This window comes from Volvox carteri (assembly GCF_000143455.1).
Source record: "Volvox carteri f. nagariensis unplaced genomic scaffold VOLCAscaffold_33, whole genome shotgun sequence".
Lineage (NCBI taxonomy): Eukaryota > Viridiplantae > Chlorophyta > Chlorophyceae > Chlamydomonadales > Volvocaceae > Volvox > Volvox carteri.
In genome coordinates, this window is record NW_003307576.1 from 1,446,363 (window position 1) to 1,469,671 (window position 23,309).

Below are 23,309 nucleotides of genomic sequence, written 5' to 3' on the forward strand. Positions count from 1 at the left end.
GGGGAGGGGAGGGGAGAGGGGGGGAGGGAGGGAGGAATAAAGAAAATGAGGAAAATAAACAAAATGCACGACGAAGAGGAAGAGGAGGAGGAGGAGGCGGAGGAGGAAGGAGGGACGAGGCGGAGGGTTGGAGAAGGCAGGCAAGGGATGCGTGAACCACAATAAATCCTAACACGATGGAAAAATGAAATTGGTAAAAAACATAAAATTGATTACTGAATAAATATTGATTTGGCCCACGCCAGGGACCCGCAGCCTTTTCCCTTCCAGCAGCAGGAAAAACGTCCTCCCACCTCCCCTCACACCTCCCCTCACACCTCCCCTCACACCTCCCCTCACACCTCCCCTCACACCTCCCCTCACACCTCCCCTCACACCTCCCCTCACACCTCTCAACCCCTTTCAGGGCCTGGTCCTGGTGCTACACATACTAAAGTTATACATGTTACAACAAGTTCCATGCACTATGCACACGGGTGCATGCGGGGTCGCGTCCTTACAAGCCTGAAGGGGGCTGTGGACGGTAAATCGTTACTAGTGCGGTTACGTGGTGGCCGACCATCGTCGTCCTCCCTCGTCTGTTTAAGCACGCAGTGCCTAAGAGCAGCATACTAACAAACCCTTTCAGAGCCCCCTCCGGTTCACATACACATACACATACACACACACATACACATACACATACACACACACGTGCTAAATTTCTTGCGCACCGAAAGTCGTCTGCTCCGAATAGCAGCTGCGGCAGACCCCCCAGGTGCTCGTCTAGCACCCGTACATGCGCCCGCAGGGCTGCCATTACGGCACCGCGCAGGGGGGACAGCGCGCGGGCGCCAATGCCCACACGGCGCAACGACGTCCATAAGTGGCTGGCATCCTGGCAGGGACGGGGACGCCGCGTCATGACTCATGAGTACAACAAAGGAAAAAAGGAAAAGGAGATCCCCAGATTAAATTTCCAGCTAAAAAAAAATATATATATATATAATTTATAATATAAAATATTTTAGGAGGTTTTGCATTCCGAGACAACAAGCGGGTCCTGGACGTAACCTGCACGAGAACGCGAAACCTCAGCAGCAGCCGGGCGAGAGGGGACAGAGCAAAGACAACCGCAATTATACTTTCGAGCGGCAGCGGTTGGAACGATTGCGACAAAGGTGCGCCCTGGAACTGGAATCGACCAGGAACAGCCCTCCCCCTTCCCAGTTTTTACGTTTGCTACTCTCTTGCCCTGGCAGCAGCTTCAATCGTGTGTGGTTCGTCTTTCCCCCTTCCCCTTCCCCTTCCCCTTCCCCTTCCCCTTCCCCTTCCCCTTCCCCTTCCCCTTCCCCTTCCCCTTCCCCTTCCCCTTCCCCTTTCCTTGATCGTAACACATCGTAGGATAAGACACACGCACATGCACACGCGCACGTACGACGGCTGCCGTACCTTGATGATGAGCGGCAAGCCCGGCTGCATGGGCCCCGCCCGCGCCAAAGACTGAGCAGCCCGTCTGCGGTTAGAGAGCGAACAGGCAGCGGCATGGCAGAGAAACAGCTTCACGGTGACTTCTCTAAGGTTTGGCTCCGTTCGGCAAAACCGCGGTAAATGCCAGCCACACACACACACACACACACTCTCTCTCTTCACGTCGGGAGAGACAATTACAACGGCTCCCAACTACTGGGCAGTGCGGAGGAGAGAGGAGCAGCGGTGTAGGGCCCCCTAATCCTGAGGCGTTGATTAATGTTTGCAGGTATCTTTACCGCAGCTGCTGCCGTAGGATCCGATTAGCGTTTTTGTTTAATTCGCTTTTGCGGAAATCGTTGGGGTTTTGACCAACTATTTGCTCCCATTTTACCCCCATCAATCCAATTCTGGATTTCGGCCGTGTTGGGGCGATCAGTTATCAGACAGATCCCACTGGGACTCCTGTCATTGCCGGCTTACTCCTCACCACTAGATAGATAGATAGATAGATAGATAGATAGATAGATAGATAGATAGATAGATAGATAGATAGATAGATAGATAGATAGATAGATAGATAGATAGATAGATAGATTGATTAGAGCCTTGCCAGACGCATGGTGCCGCTAAAAACGCCGACGAAGGAAATTTCCCTGCTAGAAGAAGAGCAGGCCGTGGCCTGGAGGTTTAAGCCATTAAGTCTCCCAGTAAGCCTCTCCTATAGCCAGGAGGGCTGGGCAGATCACACTACCCTCACTTTACTTTCACTTCCAGCGTGGGGGCGGCAATGAGCCGCGTTCGCATCCACCTGTCCGTCCTGCTCAGAGTACGGCCAAGAATCCGATCATGCGATCATGCCACTATTTTCATATCCTGTCATGTACTCTGCTCCTACCTGAGTCGTACCGCGTACTTGGAGCACAAGTTCTCTACTAGTCGACGAGCCACTGACGGCCCCCGCTCCAAGACCCCCCTGGCTTCATCGTTCAGATCGGCGTTGTTGCCGTACTTGGGACTGTTGCACGTGGCCCACAGCCCCGGCACGCTCCACGTCAGCAGCGCCGAACTCGAACACACGTACGACACCCACTGCCGCTGCGCTGACGTCAGGTGCGGCTCCGGCGTAAACGCCGACGACGGCAGGGGCTCCGTGGCAACGGCGGCAGTGCCGCTGCCGCCATAACAAAGAGGATAACTACACGGACTCGTGGCGAATCCGCCAGCGGCGCCGGTCGGCCCCCCTGGCTCCTGTACGAGCCGTTGGAGTTCCGTACGAATGTGGTACGGCAGGTTGGCGGTGTTGCTGCTGCTGAGGAATGCGGACGACGGCACGGACACTAGTAAGCCCCCTTGCTGCCACTGCAAAAAGGCCGCCTCCGCCGCCTCGCCTTCATCATCCAGATCGTCGTCTCGATCGTCTGAGGACACCCCCCCTGGGTCCACGTCGCCTCCGTCGCCTCCGTCGCCGTCGTCGCCATCGCCATCATCATCGTCGCCACCTTCGTCGCCTCCTTTGCCGCCGCCTCGCTTACCCAACGGACTTCTTGGCGGTCGACCCCTATCACCGCCAGCACTGTTGCCGCGGCCGTCCTGAGCGCCATTCGCGGCCGCTGTCGCATCCGCATCCGTAGATCCGGCTTGGGGGCCGGTAGCCGCCGCGACGTCGCCTCGGCGGCCTGAGCTCTGAGTCCCTGGCTGATCCAGCCGAGGGATCGCGGTGAGGGACGCCTGGAGGGACGCGACGCCGCTGGAAGCGGCGCGAAGCGCCGCCGCCGCTGCCGCGGCGGCGCTGCTGCCACCGCTGCCCCCCCCTCCCCCGGCGGCGGTGGACATGGTGGTGGACATGGTGGTGGCCCGCATCCATGCAGTAACCAGCTGTCCCAGCTGCTCTGTGTGCTGCTTGTCGCAAGCCTGTGGTTCGTCGGCGCAGCGGACCGACCCGTGTGTCAGGCGACGGACCGACCAACCGATCGACGACCGACCAATCAATCGATCGACGACCAACCGACCGACCGATCAACGACCGACCGATGGATCGACCCATTCCCCCGGACTCCATTCCCCCCGCCCCCAGCACTCCCGCCCCCTTAGATCACACCTGGATTCTCGCCACCACGTGTGTTTCTAGCCGCTTGACGTACAGCTGCACGGGGTCCTCCCCGCGGGCAGCGGGCAACCGCTCCTGGTAACAGCGGAAGAGCGCACGCCGGGACCGGGAGGAGCTCACGGCCATTAGCTCACGGCCATTAGCTCACAGCCATTAGCTCACAGCCATTAGCTCACAGCCATTAGCTCACAGCCATTAGCTCACAGCCATTAGCTCACAGCCATTAGCTCACAGCCAATATAAAGAGAAGACAGGGCCTCAAGACCAGGCACATGAAATGTGGCATTCCCTGCTTGAGTCTCTGGAAGTCGGGGAAACCCCCCCCGAGGACCCCACGTAGTCCCCCTCAGCTATATCCCTTCCCGGGCTCTACACGACGCGGCCAGCTGACCCGCTGGTACACACACACACATACACACACATACACACACACACACAGAGACACACACAGACACACACAGACACACACAGACACACACACACAGACACACACAGAGACACACACAGAGACACACACACACACACACACGGCACGATACCCCTCTCATGTTCTCCAGAGCCCTTTTTTCTAGCATGCAGGCATGCACGCATGTTGACTCTTTCACCGCACTGTGGTACTCTAAGAGGTACGATGCCATGTTACGCCGTACAATTGCCGTACCCGCACACCCACCTGCCGTATAAGCGCGAGGAACAGCAAGTAGTCGGGCAGCAGGGACAGGCGCTGCCGCGCCGCGTCCTCCCCGAACGCACCGACCGCAACCCCGCCGATGGTGGCGGCGGATGACACCAGTGAGCTGATTGGGGGGGTGTTGTTGTTGCCGCTAAGCAGCAGCGCAGCGGATGTTGGCAACGGCCCGTCCTGACCCATGGGTCGGTCCTCGGGCGGTGGCTCGGTGACGAGCTGCTTGACGGCCAAGTAGACCTCCGTGACGCGCTGCGAGGAGGTGTACGGAGAGTGTACGGAGAGTGTACGGAGGGCAGGGAAAGAGGAGGTGTCGATGCGCCCGAAACTCAGGTTCAATTCTCTGTCTGGCATTTGTAGTTAAGAACAGGTCTAGGGGGGGTGGATGTCCTCCAAGACTCGCCCTGTTCACCTCCTTTCTTTCTTTCTTTCTTTCGTAAGTTCGTACGTTCGTAACTAACGTTCGTAACTAACGTTCGTACTACCCTCGTCATGCCATGCATTGACTCCGGCAATGCCCCCCATGTACACTACGCCAGGTGTGCCCAACTCCGGACGGTCCTCCAAGCGGCAACAACAACAACAACAACAGCAGCAGCAGCAGCAGCAGCAATAACAACAAGGACGGAGGAGCAGCACCACCACCAATGGCCATGACCAACAACGCCGACGCCAACCGCAACCCGACGCCAACCGCAACCCGACCCCACCCGCAGACCGGGGAGGTGGGGCGGGGGAGCTTTAGCGCTCACCTTTTCAATCTCCGCGTACAAGCTGACCCACACTCGTGCCGTGGTGGGTGTCGGCCTGATGAGCATGGTGGCGCGCCTGTACTCCCGAACCACCTGACCATACATACATACATACATACATACATACATACATACATACATACATACAAGCATACAACAAGATCAAACACCGAGTAGTAGATCACGTAGTAGATCACGTAGTAGTAGATCACGTAGTAGATCACGTAGTAGTAGATCACGTAGTAGATCACGTAGTAGAAGCAACACGCAAAGAAGGAAAACCAAAAAGCGGAAACGAAACAGGAAGAGAAAGAGGAGTGTGTTCAAAAAATGGTCAACTCGGTCAAAGCCGCGGCGTCGCTCGCAGTCACATCCCCCGTAATCCATCCACCAGCCCATCTGCCAGGGCTCGGCTCGATTCGTCTTCCTCAGACCCGGCCCTGCTCCCCGCCAAGTAATCCAGCTGCCTCCCCTCCAGCCCTTTACCCGCCGCAAATCTGTCTCTTTTAAGTTACCTAGACCAGCTCTCCCTTGACCATTGGATTGGCCGCTTGAGCCCCCTACCCCGACTCACCTGCTCGAGCTCGCCACGGCCAGCCAGCTCCATGACCCGCTGCGGCGCCGCGAAAAGGTGGTCGAAGCGCCGCAACAGACTGACCACCGCCCGGATGCGGTCTGCCTTGGCTGCGCGCTCCAGGATGGGCGCAAAGGTACGGCGTGCCTGAACCTCCACCTGATTCGTACACACACACAACACACACACGCAAAGAGACGACCACCGTCCGGGTGTGGGGTCATGTTTGCAAACAGTAGCCCGCAGTACTGGGTCGCTTGCAGGGAGGCAGAGGGGCTGCTCCAGGGGCGGGAGGTGGGGGACAGAGAACAACGGCCAGCCCTAAAAGAGCCCACCGCCAGCGATACGACACGACACGACACGACATGCGTTGTTCTCCTGTATAATAAGATTATCAAGATTCTGGAAATCCCGGTAAGACGAGGAGGATCCAGGGCGGTGAGGATGAAAGCCAAGTCCAGCGAACAGTCCGGCCAAAAACACCAGAAACCCCGCCAGAAAAACAGCCTTCTTAGAGAGAAACACCACAGCACACAACGAAATGGACACGGCGGGAAGCAGCCATCCGCGCGTCCAGAGAGTTGACGTGACCGTGTGTTTCTGTGTCAGGTAGTGTGTCATGGCGAAAATATAGGTTAGGTTAGGTTAGGTTAGGTGGGGGCAAAAAAAAAGGAAAAACAAAAAGCTCGTCTTTTTTCTTCACTATAGAGGGTTGGTCCCCGTCCTTTTTTTTACATTACCTGTTCCAGGGAACGAAAGACCTTGTCAGTGGCAATGGTCTGTTGCTGCTGCTGCTGTTGTTGTTGGTGCTGCTGTTGTTGGTGGTGAAGTGTAGAGGGCTGTGCCGCGCCTGGCCCTGCCGCCAACGGCGATGCCGCGGCCGCACCGCCCGCACCGCCCGCAGCGCCACCTCGGACGAGCGTCTTGCGCATCTTGGCATGGATGTCGTCTATGGCATCTTTGCAGTTGATGAACCGGTCGAAGTTATTGCGAATGAGGAGCTTCAGCTGGCCTGTCCGCTCAGACAGCTCCCGACTAAGGGCCCGCAGGCCCTTCTCCAATTGGGTCATGCTGCTCTCCTGCGATACATACATACATACATACATAAGTACATACATAGGTACATACATACAAACATATGCACACTCTGCAACACACATACATACATGCACGCATACATATATACAGATATACATACAGAGATCGGGTCGGGGAAATGCAGTGCAGTGTAGAGAGCACAGCGATTTCACGGAGGGTGTTGGTGGCCGCGAGAATGGCCCTTCTAGGAGGTCTAGGGGGTCTAGGAGTAATAGTAAGAAGGCACGCAGCCCTGGACGTGGTGAACAGTCGCCCAATCGTCTAGGCAGACGAGGCAACGCAGGGCAAAGAAGCGGGCAGCGATCGCGCTGCGCCGCTTAATAATAACGCGTTTTTCATGGACCAGCCTTATCTCCCTCCTCCTCTTTCTCTTCCTCCTCCTAAACATGCTGCCCCTGTCAGGTACGGCATTCGACTCTCCGGTCGTACTCATGCCGCAAACTTATTTAACTTATCTTAAACCGCTCACCGAGTGGAATGTAGCCAGGTAAGCCTCCGGGTCAAAGCCCTCCTGGTTGGGAAGGACCTGTGGACGTCATGGTGGTTATGGTGGTGGTTATGGTGGTGGTTATGGTGGTGGTTGTGGTGGTGGTGATGGTGGTGGTGATGGTGGTGGTTGTGGTGGTGATGGTGGTGGTGGTAGTAATGGTAGTGAAACGTAGAGGGGAATTACATGACACTGCTTACGCGTACAAGATACAACTAACTGCCGACGTGGTGGCGACCCACGGGGTGATCATTGAGGACATCAAAACACACCGCCCCATACCGACACGGCCTCCTTAAGCACGGCCCCCTCCCCCCGCAATGGCTGCCTCCTAAAACCCGGCAGTAGACCCCATCCACCGGTGCCCCCGGCCCCCCATAACCCCCAACCCAACCGGGATCCTATCGTAAAACATTATGGTATAGCACCATGCTGGATAATAAGTCAAACCCTGTTATAAGTCAAACCCTGTTATAAGTCAAACCCTGTTATAAGTCAAACCCTGTTGGCGCCAAACCAGGTTAGTGTCGAACCATACGTTCGGGCCGAGCCGCTTAAGTAAAAAAGTAAGTCCTGTCCCTTTTTTCGGTTCTACGGACGGAGCCCAGGATGTGACCACAGCAGCATGTTGGGGGGCATTAATGGCTTGGTGCCGTTAGACACAACAGCCGCGCATGTTGCAAATGTGCAAATGTGCAGACACCCCCTAGGGGACGCCGCCGCAGTCACCTGCCTGCCTTCCTTTGCGACCGTAAGGAAAACAAACCTGCGGCGGGTGGTGCGGGCCTCCCGCAAACTTCCTCCCAACGCACCTTACGAGCCCCCACATCCAGGACCCCTGCCGCCCCTCCTCCCGGAGCCGCCTGCTGGCCGCCGCCACCGCCGCCGCCGCCACCGCCGCCGCCTCCCTCACCCCCGCCTGGCGGCTGCTGCTGCTGCTGCTGCTGCTGCTGCTGCAAGGCTCCCAGCCTCGCGGTGCGGAAGGTCCGCATGGTCTGTAGCAAAGAAGAACAACAGAGGCGAACGAGGATAACGATAGGGGGGCACTCAGCGACAACTGCACACACACACATACACATATCGGGGATGAAGTCGCTCATTATACCATCCTCGCCATATCCTGCCGTTATACACAGACACACACACACACAGTCCTACCCACCCGCACGCACACGCACACACAACCCGTGTGTCCGAACCTGTGTGCCGCCATTCACCCGCGACCCCCCCCCCATAATCATCTCCCCCCCGCCCCCGATCTCACCGCCTTGAGGCCCTTCTCTGCGTTACTTGGCTGAGCCTGTCTGGCGGCGCCTTGCATCTTAGACCGCTTGCCCTGTGAAATGTCGTTGTTGTTGTTGTTGTTGTTGTTGTTGTCGTTGCACGTTGTGACAACGATGGATGGGGCAGCATGCAACAACATCAACGGCAACAACATGCAGCAACACTAACATGCGGCAATGATAACCCTGGTGGCAGCGACTGAAGCGTCTGCCAGCGGCAGCCTCGGCGTGAGTGAGTCAGCGAACCCCAGGTAGAACACAAAAGCAAAACCTAGCACTGGAGAGACGCCAGCACGGCCCAAGGCCTTGTAATATGACGGGCGGGGGGGCCGGGCGGGCGGGCGGGCCCTATGGCATCTGTGGGCTGTGCGGCCCAGCAGGACGTGCTGCCGGTGAGACGAGAGCTACCTGCAATCCCCTTCACCTCCATAAACTGGAACGACTCCACCTTCGGTTTCGCAATTTACTTATTGTTTTACTCTTTTTGGTTGGTTTTGCCATTCCTGGTGCCTATGTATCAAAGTGTTCATCCCGCCGACGGTTATACCCCCCGGGGCTAGTTACGTCTCCAATTATCATTGTTATCATTATTAGGCCCATCACGAGGCCCATTAGTCCACTGCCCCGGTGCTGTACGAATGAGAAGGTAAGGGCAGCCTCGAGTCCTACTTGGGCTTGTTGGACGTCACACACTGCTGAGTACCAGCGCCTCTCAGCCACAGCCACAGGGCCCCCTTTCACGTACCAGCGTCAATGTCCACGGGTCGATGACCCCCCGTCCCAGGGGATCCGGCACCAGCGAATCTTCGTCATCTCCAGGAACTGCCTGGAAGATCTTTTGGATGACGTCGTCCGCTTGGCTGGCGCGTTTCGTGGTGCTGCGGACCAAGTTCTCCGCCACGAAACGCAGCTCCTCCGCGTCCACATCGGCCCATGTGGCTGGGCCCTCGCTGGTATCCTGCTTGCGGAAGTAAGACCAGCCCAGCGGCTTTGACTCGTCCTCGACGGGTCCGTCATCCTCGGGACCATCGTCGTTCCCGGCGCTGCGGGGAGGACCGTCCGCGGCCAGGCCGTTACCGTCATAGTCATCGTCGTTATCGTCATCGTTTTCAAGCTGGAAGGCGACGCGGTCCTTTTGGCGCGGTCCTTTTCGACTGGGTTTGCTGGCTCCAGAGCCTCCCCTCACAGCGGCCCGGCTGCTACCGACGGCTTCACCAGCTGCTTTTGGAGACGGTTTTGAAGGCGCGGAGACCTTCTGCTTCGGTTCATCGTCATCGCTAAGGGTGATGGCACTGACGTCGCTATCGTCATTAGCCATCCTCCATTTTGGCAGGTGGGGTCAAGGACCCCGACCTTCCGATTACATCATTCCAAACAGTATTTCTGCATGTATATTCGTGGAATCAACAGTTAGCAATATGAAAGGAGCAGTAGGCGTTGAAAATGTTATATCGTTGACGGGGCCAGACGCCCGTAATATGGCAGCTAAAGGAATTTTAAAAAATATTTCACATAAATTCCACTTACGTTGTCTGTTCTGGATGGATGCATGTTGCACGACGAAGTTTTTAAATCCACGCAAAGTAGAAAGTACAGCGCTTTCTTCCATTTTGACAAGGGCCGCCTTACTATCCATATCAGGCTCTAGGACACGATTTGGCGTATCACAAGAACCTCATGTATATAAATTGTTCGTTGCTAAACGGCCAGACGACGAGCAATTGTGAACTGTCATGGAGACCGCTATCCTCGGAACGGGCCTCATGGGGGCGAAAATGTGTAAAAGGCTTGTGTCCTGCGGCTACCATGTACGCGCATGGAACCGGACGGCGGAGAAAGCCCTCCAACTTGCAGCAGCAGGCGTTAGACCCTGCGCGACGGCCGCGGAGGCCGTAGATGGAGCGCACGTTGTCTTGCTTATGCTTGCAGACGCGCATGCAATCCGAAAGGTCCTACTTGATGACCCGAACACCAAAGCGCTCCTGTCAGGGAAGACGATTCTGCAGATGGGTACCATCGGTACGTCAACCCCCGCTTCCACGTCAGGCATAACCATAATCAGACACAAACAAGCGCCTCGGTGTCCCCAAGCTTACAAATACGGGAATCGCACCTTGGGTGTAGCATGGGCATACGTGCTTGTAGGATGCCCCTCCATCCCCAACCTGCTGTGGCAGAAGCCGAAAGCCCACATGCCGTGCCATGCCCCAAGACCTTCCCATGGATGTCCTTCCTGTTCCTGCCTCCTCTTCTCCTCGGGCCCTCTCTTCGTCCCTGCTGCCTTGCTTGCGCCCCTGCCCCTGCCACCGCCTTCTCCTCCTCGCCGCCGCCCCCTCTCACGCCACAAGCAGCTAGCGCCCGTTACACCCTCCCCCTCCTTCCCCCCCCCTTACCCCCTCCCCGTCCCCCTCCTTCCCCCCTTCCCCAGGCCCTAAGGAATCGTCCTCCCCGTCCCCCTCCTTCCCCCCGTCCCCAGGCCCTAAGGAATCGTCCTCTCCGTCCCCCTCTTCCCCCCCTCCCCAGGCCCTAAGGAATCGTCCTCCCCGTCCCCCTCCTCCCCCCCCCCAGGCCCTAAGGAATCGTCCTCCCTGGCCGCCGAGGTGGTCTCCGCAGGGGGTGTCTACGTGGAGGCCCCCGTGCTGGGCAGCCAGCCGGAGGCGGAGAAGGGCACACTGCTCATCATGGTGGGGGCGGACAGCGACCCGCGGGTCACTCCTGAGGGGCCCGTGTGGCCGCTGCTGTGCGCCCTGGGCCAGCAGCCCAACATCCACTACATCGGACAGGTCGGCACTGCGGCGGCTGTCAAACTGGCGCTCAACCAACTCATAGCTTCGCTCACGGTGAGGTGGCGGGGTGGTGTGTGTGTATGTATGTGTATATGTGTGTAGGGGGATGTAGGGGCCCGGGCGGGAAGGCTGAGGGGCCAGTAACCTATGGCTTCGTGGATTGGACGCTTGCCGTGACAGCTGGGTTCCCTGCCGTACTAGACTCCTCTGTGTACACTGCCGTACATCGCCCCTCTCTCCCCCGCCTACCCCCCCTACCTTACCCCTTACCTCCCCCGCCCCAACGCCGTACAGGTCGGTTTCTCCACCTCCCTCGGTTTGGTTCAACGCAGCGGAGCGCCCGTGGACAAGTTTATGAGCATCTTGAGGGCCTCGGCGCTGTACGCCCCCACGTACGACAAGAAGCTGGGCAAGATGCTGGACCGGGACTACGGAGCTGCCAACTTCCCGACAAAGGTAAGTACGGGTTGTACGGCAGAGTGTACGGCGTGGTGCTGTTATGGATGCCGCGGAGCCTTCTGGGGTCCTTTCCTGGCTCCGAGCGGCCCTCTTCACCGTGTACGACATCCTATCCCCCCAACCACTATTACCACCACCACCATCACCATCACCACCATTACCACCATCACCACCAGCATCACCAGCATCAGCACTTCCAGCTGGGCCGCCCCCCTCGTGCAGCACCTGCTGAAGGACGTGCGGCTGTTCGAGAGCGAGGCGGCCGCTGCGGGACTGGACACCGCCGTCCCGGCCGCCCTGTCTTCTGTCATTTCCAACGCCATCGCCAAGGGGCTACAGGACTGCGACTATTCCGCAGTGCTTGAGGCGGTCCTTGCACCGCCAGCAGCCACTGTGCCCGCAGCCGTCACAGCGGCTGCTGGCGGCGACACCGCCGCTGCTGGCGGCAGTGCTGGAGGCGGAAGCGACCGTGCGAGCAGTGCGGTAGTTGATGGGATTTGAGGGAGTGGGACTGACGGAACATCGGAAGGGTGGGGGGGAGTAGGGTGGGGGGGAGTAGGGTGGGGGGGAGTAGGGTGGGGGGGAGTAGGGTGGGGGGGAGTAGGGTGGGGGGCTCTCCTTTGGAGGGGGAGGGCGTTGCATGGGCGAGGGGGGGGACACCACCAACCTACTCTGGACATCTGGGAACGTGTTAATAAGCATGGTGATGCAGGGACAGCATATTACTACTGCGCTGTAGCGGCATGTTGCTACTGCTGCTGCTGCTGCCGATGATGCTCATACAATTGATGATGCTATTATACTGCTGATGCTGTTGCTACTGTTGCTACTGTTGCTACTGTTGCCTGATGCTGATGCTGCAAAGTGTGTCTATAGCAGGGCATGATACACTTGCAGGGCAGCTGTATCCAGGTATCTTTTTTCCATTCACGTCTACTTCATTCCCAAACTAAAAGATGTCGTACGTCGTTTTTGGAAGAATTGGAGAATTAGAATATTGCAAGGATTATATATATTATAAATGGGATACAGAGTGGATATTGGTTTTTTTGTTGGGGGGTGGCGTGCAGAATGCAAGATGGCAAGGGATTGGCATGAAGCGGGTGCATGTGGGGTCAGGGATGGCCATGGCCGGGGGCCCTGAATCACACTGGAACTGCCTGCGTGGGTGCTTGGTCTTGGTCTTAGCACTTGCTTGGTCTTGGTCTTCGCAGTCCTGTTGGCGCAGGTAAGCACAGGCTTTTTGGCGGGTAGGCAACAGGTTCGCTGATTTATGTGGCACGATGACGTTGTGTGATGTTGAGCTGCCGAAATTGAGTGAGTGACAATTTCATGGCATTAAGTATACAGGTGCATGACCAGAGGACTCTCGAAATGTGTGTGCTTTCAAGAAATCTGACAGGAATCTGACCGGAGCAATCTGCCGGTTCGAGGAGGCAAGCTCACGAGTATACAGCAGCAAGTCGTGTTGCGTGAGGTAAACTAACGCGGCAACGAATTCTGGCCTAGCGGCAGTTGAAGGGTAGTGTGACATCGGGCATATGATTGGGCGTTGTTGCGTTTCTTAGTTGTCAGATGTCTTAGAGGCCGCGGGTGGTTGGCTGTTCACAGATTTGACAATGAGAGGGACAGCGGGTGGATGCATGTAAGACATAGTGATCAGCAAATACGCAAACGCGTGTGGCTTCCCGGAGTTCATGAAGTAGTACTTGATTAGCATTTGCGGCCTAAGGGGTCTGTCTACCGTTACGTACGGCGCCAACGGCCAATTAAATAGACAGAAGCATTCTGACACGGGCTTAATTCGGCAAGACGCATGCAGAGCCCCTCCCGAGGACTTCTTTTCCTGGTTTGTCGACTGTTCCGTTGGTCGCAGCTAGTCACGCTAAGCTGCGACGTCGAAATTGGCCCCAGATGTGATGACGCCTCTCCAGCATAGGTTTTCTTACTTAACTTAATAACGAGATTCCGATAACTTTACCGTCGCTGCTCTCTGGCGCAGCCTCATATGCGTGGGAAGTTCATTACTTACGGTAACATCGACTTCCGAAAACAATGTCGAAAGGCGTCCCAATTGCACAGCGGCCAGATCTAAAGGACGCGAGTCTGTCGGCACGGCTGGACGCGGTCTTCGGCTCGCTCGGGCCTGCGTCAGGTGCCAGCGGATGGTCCCTGCGCCAAGATATCCAGCCGTTTCGGGCGGGCGGCGGCATTGAAGACTACAACTACAGCAGCGACGAGGAGGATCCCAACGAGGGTTTGAAGCCTCTGATGCCTAGTCGGCTGGTGGACTCAGACGATGATGATGACGATGTCGCCGGCACAGCGCGCGAACACTTTCCACCGCTTGAGCGCGCCGACCCAGATGCAGACGCCGAGGAAGCCGGCTTTGGACATGAACAGAACGAAGCACGGGCAGCTAGGGAGCGTGAGCGGATGCGAGCAACGTTGTCGTCCCGTCGCGCCTTTGAGGCTGAGGCTGAGGAGGACGAATTTGACCGAGTGGCTACGGGCACGATGGATCCCCGCAATCGCCTCAGGGATGCAAGGCCACCTGGCTTTACGGAGGTGCGTATTTGGAGTTTTGGTGGAGTGTGCTCTACGGAATGCCAGGGGCGCTGCTGCGTTGAGGTATTTCTGCGGGGGTAACCCGTGGGGGGACATTGCCTGCGGAATGACGACAGCTCCTTGCAAGGGCCGGCAAGGGCAAGGGGACTCAAATTAGGGGGCGGGATATTTGCAACAGATTCGGGGCGGCCCTCCGCAGTTCGGTTTTATGTTAGTGAAATAATGCGATGTTGTTTTTGTTACCGATTGGGAGGTTTCTTGAGGCCACTTGAACACATGAATTGAAGTATGAATTGCATAGAGAACAATAATAGTAATAATAATAAAATAGCGCGTGTGTACACACAAGCATCGTGTATGCACAGCTGCTCCAGGCGTAACCATGCACAGCAGCTCGGTTGTTGTTCCGTTACACTTGTTCTTTGTTAGGCGTTCTTTCAAACTGATAGCGGTATTTTGGTCTCCCGCAGGTACCTTTGGATAGTGCATGGGAGCGAATGCACGGCCGTCTGCAGCAGCAGCAGCAGCAGCGACAACAGGGGGAACTCGACGGCGCATCATTTCAAGAGGCTGGGACGGGCGACGGCGGCGGCGACGCAGCCGTCACAGCCGCTGATGCTGCTGCAGGGGAGCCCACCGCCATGAACATCAGTCCAGGCTTGGCCGGCGACGGCGACGCCGTGTCCAGGAAACGCTCTCGAACCATCGACGTCGCTCTAACCCAAGCCGGGTCAACGCAACCAGAGCACCAGCAGCACCAGCAACAACCCCTAGGGGCTATTGTGGCCTCTGGTGATGTGGAGATGGTGCCCGCGGTGGCAGAGGGCGGCGGAGCGGATCCGGGGGGCGCTCCAGGGGATGTACGGGTCCGAGTAGTGACCGGCGACCGCTTTGCAGGGGTCATGATGTCTGAATCGCTAGGGATTCAGTCGGACGGGGCACCGTCAGGTGCAGCCGACTTCATCACCGGTGCCGCCGCGGCGGAGGCCCCGCCGCAGCAGTCTCAGCCCCGGCAGCGCGGCGGCCGGCGAGTGCATTGGGCGGACTTCGCCGCGTCCACCCCCTCGCGGTATGTGAGTGTCGATTGCGGGGTGAACCTGGGGACAACCGGGGGTTTGCGGTGCGAGGTGTGTGTGTGTGATTGTGTGTGATGTGGGTTGTGTCGGGTGCGGAGGTGCCGCTGGGGCGGGTGTGTGGTGGTGGTGGTGGTGATGGTGATGGTAATGATGGCGATCTGGCAGTTGGGGAGGGGGAAGGAGAATGGCTGCGTCGCGGGTCCGGTTTCGGAGGTGAAGCGAAGTGAACCTGGGCCATGCACAGGCCGACCGGCTTGTAGGGCCGACCGGCTTGGGGCTCGGCACGCACGCCAAGACGTGTGTATGAATGATGACGCAAGGAGGATGCGCGGGCGTGTATGCGTGTATGTCTGTCCGCCACTCAGGCGAGCTGCTGCGGGCGCGTTGAACTCCCCGCCGGGTGCGGCTGTGGGGGGCCACGAAGCAGCTGGCGACAAGGGGTCTAACGGCCATGCCAGGACAGCCAATGGCGGCGGCGGCGACGGCGGCGGCGGCAACGACGTCCGCGGTCGCGGCGGCGGCGGCCGAGTACGTCTGGAATGGCAGCGACGGGGTTTCGTACCTGACCACGTACGGAACCCGCACAAGTACACGGCGTACACGTTGGATGAGGAGTTGGTGGTTGGCAGTGGTGATCGCTCGTCCAACGGTCGTAACGGTGGCGCGCCGCCGGGCGGGCGTGGATGGAGGTCTGGCGGGCCGCGCGAGAGCAGGGAGGAGGCGGCGGAGGACGAGATGCGGCAGGTAGGGTGGCGGTGGTGCATGTGGCTCTTCTTCCTGTGCTACTCGTCCTTCTTCTTCTCCAAAGGGGGTGATCGGGAGAACGACTGCTGTTCGCACATCACCTTTGTCACTCCCGTCACTTGGAACCGGCAGCTTGGCCGCACTGCCTTGTGCCATTATTGCCAGCCTCGGCAGTTCTTGCTGGCGTGGCGCAAATCCTTAGATCATTGCAATGTTTTCGACCACAATTTTTTATGTGAACTATTTTACTGGGCCGTGGGCGCCCTGCATGTATGTATGTATGTATGTATGTATGTACATAAGATGTGTGCCGGTGCCAGGTGAGCTGCTGGGCCTGGAAAGCGATACAATAGCGGCTTTCCGGGATTACAGGCGCCTCGATTACTCCCAGTTCACACGCCAGCTTCCAGTGTGTATCACTTTTCGTGCTGTGGCGTACTTTTGCATCATACTACCTCCACCACCTTCCACGCATTTTTCTAGTAATAACGGTCGAATGCATTTTGGTCGCGAATCTGTCGCTCTTTCTTCTCGAAGCGGGGGGTTCACTGGGGTAGCTTTTTCCTATCACTCAAACACTTAAAAAAACACATACATACGTACATACGTACACACACAGGCGCTGGCGCAGGCGCGGCGGGCCGTCGAGGCTTCCTCCGCATCCGACCTAGCGACTCACGACCCGGAGCGCGCCGAAACCACTTTCGGCAGCGGCATCACCTTCCGGCCGCGCGCGGCGCGGCAGCAGCAGCAGCAGCAGCAACAACAACAACAGCAACAGCAAGCGACGGATCGGCCTCCGCAACGGCGACTTGGCGATACTGGCGGCGGCAACGTGACAGTTTCTGGTGCTAACCACGCGCCGGGAGCTGCTGCAAGACGTTTGGGAGCCGCCTTTGTCTCAGCGGGTGATGGAGGGGAGGAGCAGCTAGGGGATGTTGGAGAGGGCGGTGTTGGCGCAGGGCGGGGGGGGGCAGGTGCAGTGCAGGGAGGTGGCGGCGGTGGCGGCGGCACGATGCGGGGCGGTGGACGGCGGCATTTCCGGGCGCGTCCGACGCGTGCCGATGAGGATGGCGAGGGAGCGGCAGTTGGCGGCGACGGCAACGACGCCGCCGCTGCTGTCCCCGATGGCGATGTGATGCAGCAGGACTGAGCCGTAACCCCTTTCCACGCGTCTTGCCGTGCGCGGTAGGCGGCTCGGCTCATTCCTGTGTTGAAAAAAAACTGTGCAATGTAGTGATTGACGGTTGTGAAGGGGTTGTATTTACAATTCACTTGTCGTGCAGTTGTACGGGCGCTCTCTGTTTATGTAAGCGAACTTTTGCGGAACTTGTAACTTGTCAGCGAACTAATTGTTGGTCGCGTTCAGGATGTGGACCCGGGACGTGTCCAGCATGTCTTCATTTAATGGAAACGTCTGTGTAGATAATACAACGCACACCTCTGTATTGAGGTGTGCGTTAGTTGTTTTTTTCTCTCAAGAGGCCATGTGGACAAATGGCGAAGCCGTTGTCGGTTTCAATTGTTCTTGACTTTTAAAGACTTGGGGTCGCGAAGACGGACTTTTCATGATGTGGGCCCTTGCCTTGCCCCAAACTTTCACCCCCCCCAAAAGCCCTCAAAACTCTTTTGAGGTGTGTGCCTTTCGCTTGGAAAGGATTGCAGGCCTGTGGCTGGAAAAGCGTGGCAGAGCGTAGGTGCCGCGCTTTTCATCCACTGCGATGAGTTTACCGTTATTTTCTCCTTGACGCCGCGTGCAAAGCATGCATCGCACTTTGCATTTTTATGATAAAGAGGTAGGTCATTCTTAGACCTCAACGCCGTTGTACTGCAGCGATGACAAGACATGTTTTCGTAAAAGAATTTTCTGTCACGGGATGCACATCCTTACCTTGGTTTGTGCGGTTGGGCCCTCACTTCTTAGTTGTAATGAGTCGTAAATTCGGGGAGTCAAAACAAAGGAAACATTATTTAAGGTGACAGATAATAAACTTGTTGAGCGACGCGAACAGGAGGCAATCAGAGGAGGAGAGGAGTTCGGCCTTCTTTGAAACCTGTCTTTACACCGTCTGCCAAAAGCTCTCTCTCAGCCGGAGGGAGCCATGCCGAGGACCCACGGGTCGGCCTCCGTCTCCCACCATCAGGTGTGCGTCTCTTGTGTACCATTTTTCATAAGAAAATCAGAGAAAAGAGGGACAGGGGAAATAATTATAATGATGATGATGATGGATAAATAATGATTGACAAAGGCGGCACATATGTGGAGGTTCCTGGGAAGCTAGGCGCTATGGCGAGAGGGCCGCCGCTGCTGCCGCTCCGCTCCCCCTCCAGCCAGATGACCTCAGTGTAAAACCCGGAGGTTGTCCAATTGAGGACGTATATCGGTATCCAGCCGGCGGTACAGGCGGACATCGGGGCGGTATCTGCTGCACATTATCCCCAGATATCATCAACTACCAGCCCCCGTTCTCAACACCGGCTGTATATCACCTTTTCTGTCTTCTTCTTCTTCTTTTTCTTCCGCGTATTCGATCTTGCCTTTACCTTTTCTACACTTAGAAAGCATATCTGTGAACAGCGCTGTTGGACACGTAGACCTGTTTGCGGAGGTTTGCGGAGTCACGCACGGATCCTTATCACAGTCGGATGTGACGTGGTCGAGGATCCGTACCGCTACCTGCTACTGCATGCACCTGTTTTAAAGCCTCCGCTGCCTCCGGAACATGGAATATTCAAGTGCTGTAGCCCCCCCCTCGCTGTTGTCCTCAAGACCGTCCCCGGGATCCGCAAGCTCCAGCCCGCAAGCCGCGAGCACACCCATCACAGCTGTGGAGCAACTGGTTGACTGCAGGTCACCGTGGGGGAGCAGCGCGAGGTGCTGATGGCGGTGGCCGCGGCCGAATGCAGGGGCACTGACCCGGTTGCCTGGTTGAGCAGCCATGTCTTCATGTGCGTGTCTGATGTGTGTGTCTGATGTGTGTGTGTGTGTGTGTGTCTGATGTGTGTGTGTGTGTGTGTGTGTCTGATGGGTGTGTGTGTGTCTGATGGATGTGTGTGTGTCTGATGGATGTGTGTGTCTGCTGTGTATGTTTTATGAATTTATGTGTGTTGCTGATGTGTGTGCGCGTGCGACTTCCTAAGCATGGTGTGGTGCAGGGCCACCTGCTCCCAGAAGGCTGGGAACATTGGACTCGGGCACCCCACTGGACAAGACACGAGCACAACAGAGCATCTGTGTAGAAAAGGAGGTTCAGCTGCCCGCCCGATGACAGCACGTCTGGACACACACACACCGTCACATACACACACACCGTCACACACACCGTCACACACACGTACACACACACACACACACACCGTCAAACACACATACATACCCCATCATACACACATACACACCATCACATACACAAGAGGCCATCAGCATTGCCCAGCATGCCGCCAAACGGCTTCTGCATCTGGCTGTTGCCGCCCGCTGGTTATTGTTAAATAAGATGAGGGCCCCGTGGCCGCCGGTGTTCCTTTCTGCCCGCTCTCAATGCGTCGCAGCTGCCCTAACAAGCACGTCTATATCGTCGGCAACTGCGGCAGCCCCGTGGAAACAGCCTCGTGTAACGAGTGTGGCGCACCGGTGGGCGGCAGGGACCACCTGCTTGGACACGGAAACCAGCTGGCATACGAGATTGTGGCGCAGGTTCAGGCACAGACAAGCGTAAGATGAGCTCGTATAATCTACCGGAAAATTTCTTGTTTCATCACGAGGGCCTGTCTCACACAGCTTGGGTGAACGGGGGTAGGTCGGGAATCGGCATCTGAGGCGATTGCGGCAGATGCCTTCCTGGAGGTACCTGCGGGCTGCAGGCGCCCAAATCCAGGCGTCTTCTCGGCTTTTTGGTGAGGCGTCGCATTGCCCTATTGTCCCGTCATGTTGTAATACATAACTGCAGCCTCGACAAAACTTGTGTGCGTACGGGAGGCAAATGATGTGGCAGTATGGAGAAGGCGGACGTTATGAGGTTTGAAACTGTTTATTTGGGCCTCTGTTGCTGTTCCTTGCGTTCGTTATATAAAGAATCTTGTCGTTGTTGGTGTTGTTGTTAATTTCTGTCGATGTTGTTATTTTCTGTTGATATTGTTAATTTCGGTTCATATTGTTAATTTCGGTTGATATTGTTAATTTCGGTTGTGCATGTATGTTGCACGAATGGAGGTTAAAGCAGGAGACGGTTGCGCACACGCTGGAATCTTCGGCTGATGCAGTGCAGCGTATTGCGCCCGTCCTACAATATCTGTAGTACTCTGTGGGATAGATAAAAGTTAATGTTTGGGGAGGTGAGGAGGCGCGGCGCCAGTGCGGTGCGGTGCGTGGGTGTGTATAAATGTATATATATGTATATGTATGTATGTATGTGTGTGTGTGTGTCTCTGCAGACGTCGAACTGCATGGACCCTAACAATAACTCGTTAAAATAAGTCTGGCAGCTCACGTACTTTCACAACACGCAGTAGTTGTTCAATGAATCAGATGCAAGGGCCGTCTTTTTAAATCGTTCTCAGCAGCTGTCAGTGGACAGTGGGCAGTGGACAGTGGAGTTGAGTTTGAGTTTTCACACACAGTTTTTTGATGTGGGCTTGTGCAACGTTTGTGGGTGGGTTTCGCAGTGGTGGGTGGGGAGCAGCAGAGGGTGTGCGGTCCTCAAGGCGCTCGGTGTCGGAGCTGTAGCGCCGCATCCAATGTCGCGACGCATCCAATGCCTCTCTGAACTGTTGCGCTCAAGGACTCGACAACAAAACCTTTTTGCACAAGGCCAGTAAAACACCCTGCACGGCCTCTTTACCGTCATCGAGACGCTTAAACAACGCTCCGTGTTTCCCGGGGGGGAGGGGGAAGAGGATTTACGGCAAAAGCTGTAAGCGCCCTGAGGGCACCCTCTGTAAAAGCTTGTATCAGGCTGGACTAATAAAAACGGGATATGGGTAAAGCCCCAAGTGCTACACCTCCCGCCGCGGGAGGCCAACACCTACAGGCTGATGGCCCTTCTTCAGCGCTTGCATAATCGGCGGCACATTATCGTCGTGTTTGCGCTCGTCCCCTATCCTTCCCACGTGCGTGTACGACATTTGATGACACTTGATAATTTTGACTGTTAGGACTGTTAGGACAAAGGGATAATTTTGACTGTTTTTTAGTCTTTCGTTTGATACCGGCCTGAAAGGTTCCTATTTAGGACGAACGGCGGCGTGACGTGTAAGGTCGTTGTTGATGGCCCCACGGCCCCCCTGCTGTCGCAGCTTGCTGTAAAATGCCCTGCCTCCGCAACCCTCCCAACATCCTTCCCACGCGGGTCCCCCAAGTCTCTTTTCTGTCTGCATGTGTGCATTGCTCTGCGCTTCTGCATCGTCTTGCGCTACATTCCAATTGTGTATGCCTGACTTTTTACAAAAGCACTTCAAGGCGTCGTTAGAACGTCGTTGGCATATCAGGATGCTGCTGCTGCCTTTGGCAAGCTGGCCATGGCTGAAAACCTCGGAACGGCTCTGACATGCAGCCGGTGGCTCTGAGGGCATCCGCGCCATGATGACGTGACAGGACACGAACACTAACACACTAACACTAGCACCCAGACGCGCGCGTCCCGAGCACGCTCTCCGCCTGTGCAACCAGACTTCTGGATGCGGTCAGCATGTCCTGCAGCGCATCCGCTGTTACGCGCTGCTGCACACCCACCGGCATGTCTGCACGGTGGTACAGACCAGGCCTTGGCAGCGCCTCCGCCTCCGCCGCCGCTGCTGCTGCTGCTCCGAGGGACGCAGGGATGGTTGGCGCCGGGGCCACAACAACCGCAGCAGCAGCAGCAGCAGATGGTGATGCTGTTAGGCTGCAACTACTGCTGTCGCTGCTGCCAATGCCGGTTCCACCCTCGGATGGGTTCGGTCGTTGCCGGGTAACGGCGTCACCTAAGGCCCAATTCTTCCGCTCATCCTGCTCCAGGGCCTGGCCTGCCTCGTCCGCTTTCACATCGTCCGCCACCGTTGAAGGCCTCCGCATGCGCATGCGGCTTCCAAGTGCTGCTGTTTCCTGCAGCTGCACACCACCACCACCACCACCACCACCACCTGCGGCGAGCACGTCGAGCAGGGTTTCGAGTGTGAAGCGACGTCTGTGCACCCGCCCGCCCGCCGGCACCTGGACATGGAGCCGAGCGGCCTCGGATTCGGATTTGTGCAGGATGCAGAGAAGTCACCACCATACCGCCATGTAACGATGTAGCCGTGGCCTCTGCTACCTGTGATGCTGTTGCTGCTGTGGGGCCGGTACAAGCCCTACCAGTCGCGGCCTCGGCCTCGGTGGTCGCGGCACGGCACCACCGAACCGAGTTTTCTTTGGTAAATCTTCTCTCTCGCGCGCGCGCATGATCATGCGTGCCGGCATCGGCACCTGCGGCCTGGGGGCTGCTGCGTGGGCTGTAGAGCGCCAATGCATAGCGTGTCGCATCCAGGGAGGGCGCTACGAGGGGCGGCTCCGAAACCTGGGAGATTCCACTTCCAGTTTCGGGGTGCAGAAGTGCAACCAGAGGGCTGCCCGTGGGCGGAACCGCACCCACCAAAGCCGCGCCCGCTGCTCCTGTCGTCGTGCGTGGATTGTCAGAAACCGGTTGTAGGCCCACGCGTACTGAGCCGGGATATGCAAGCAGCACGTCCGCCATGGAAAGGAGCTTGCGAGAAGCCATTAACGTGAGCAAAGTGTCCCGTTCTTTGGGCCCGTGCTGGTCAGTCTGTACAGGGCCCGCCGGGTACTTGCTGCCAGTGTCGTAACGGTGCGCTGTACGAAAATGCCGACGGCTGATTTCCTTTCCAAGCATCTGCGTAAAGGTCTCATACCGGAGCATTGCCGCCTCTTTTTCCTCTGCAGCTATCATCTCACGGCTTTGTAGAGAATTGTAGGCCCGGCGCGCGTAATGGTTCAGCGCTGTTTCTTGGGAGACCTTCGGTGCAGCATCTTGCTGCGCAAGGAATTCTTCAACGGCAAGTTGGTGATTTCTATGACGAAGGCGCTGCACCACAGTATCCCGGACACGGAGTTTTGGTTTTGGTGGAGAGTGGGAGGATGTTGCTGATGAAGGATGCTGAGGCTTTCGCAGCCGAGCGCATAATCTCAGGTTGAAACTGATGCTACCTACGGAATCGGTTTCATCACTCATGCTTTCTAAATTGGCTCGCTGGCCTCTCAAGTTGCG

General features: G+C 56.9%; 4 protein-coding genes across 4 annotated transcripts in view; 2 read left to right on the forward strand and 2 right to left on the reverse strand.

The window, feature by feature from the left end:
- The window catches only part of VOLCADRAFT_105797 (uncharacterized protein), a gene marked incomplete at its 5' end in the record, with an annotated part of 15,994 nt that extends 6,238 nt beyond the window's left edge, over positions 1–9,756 (reverse strand). The window contains 14 exons of the mRNA XM_002953051.1: positions 501–504; positions 714–877; positions 1,432–1,495; positions 2,348–3,363; positions 3,551–3,634; positions 4,233–4,496; positions 4,719–4,805; positions 4,997–5,089; positions 5,571–5,729; positions 6,311–6,649; positions 7,138–7,194; positions 7,968–8,074; positions 8,608–8,743; positions 9,184–9,756. Coding sequence (XP_002953097.1) covers positions 501–504; positions 714–877; positions 1,432–1,495; positions 2,348–3,363; positions 3,551–3,634; positions 4,233–4,496; positions 4,719–4,805; positions 4,997–5,089; positions 5,571–5,729; positions 6,311–6,649; positions 7,138–7,194; positions 7,968–8,074; positions 8,608–8,743; positions 9,184–9,756 — 3,147 coding nt within the window. The remainder of the gene's footprint in view (positions 1–500; positions 505–713; positions 878–1,431; positions 1,496–2,347; positions 3,364–3,550; positions 3,635–4,232; positions 4,497–4,718; positions 4,806–4,996; positions 5,090–5,570; positions 5,730–6,310; positions 6,650–7,137; positions 7,195–7,967; positions 8,075–8,607; positions 8,744–9,183) is intronic.
- Positions 9,757–10,171: 415 nt separating this feature from the next.
- Positions 10,172–12,184, forward strand: VOLCADRAFT_93824 (uncharacterized protein; the record flags this gene model as incomplete). The annotated part of the gene is made up of 4 exons (XM_002952953.1): positions 10,172–10,457; positions 11,007–11,278; positions 11,519–11,680; positions 11,906–12,184. 4 exons carry the CDS (start codon positions 10,172–10,174, stop codon positions 12,182–12,184), a joined length of 999 nt encoding a protein of 332 aa, XP_002952999.1.
- A 1,554-nt stretch (positions 12,185–13,738) lies between these two features.
- On the forward strand, positions 13,739–17,943 carry VOLCADRAFT_105798 (uncharacterized protein; the record flags this gene model as incomplete). Its single annotated transcript, XM_002952954.1, has 3 exons — positions 13,739–14,251; positions 14,722–15,378; positions 16,691–17,943. 3 exons carry the CDS (start codon positions 13,739–13,741, stop codon positions 17,222–17,224), a joined length of 1,704 nt encoding a protein of 567 aa, XP_002953000.1. The 3' UTR covers positions 17,225–17,943.
- Positions 17,944–20,613: 2,670 nt separating this feature from the next.
- Positions 20,614–23,273, reverse strand: VOLCADRAFT_93826 (uncharacterized protein; the record flags this gene model as incomplete). Its single annotated transcript, XM_002953052.1, has 3 exons — positions 20,614–20,631; positions 21,800–22,188; positions 22,400–23,273. The coding sequence occupies 3 exons, from the start codon at positions 23,271–23,273 to the stop codon at positions 20,614–20,616; spliced, it is 1,281 nt and encodes a 426-aa protein (XP_002953098.1).
- Between the last annotated feature and the right edge of the window lie 36 nt (positions 23,274–23,309).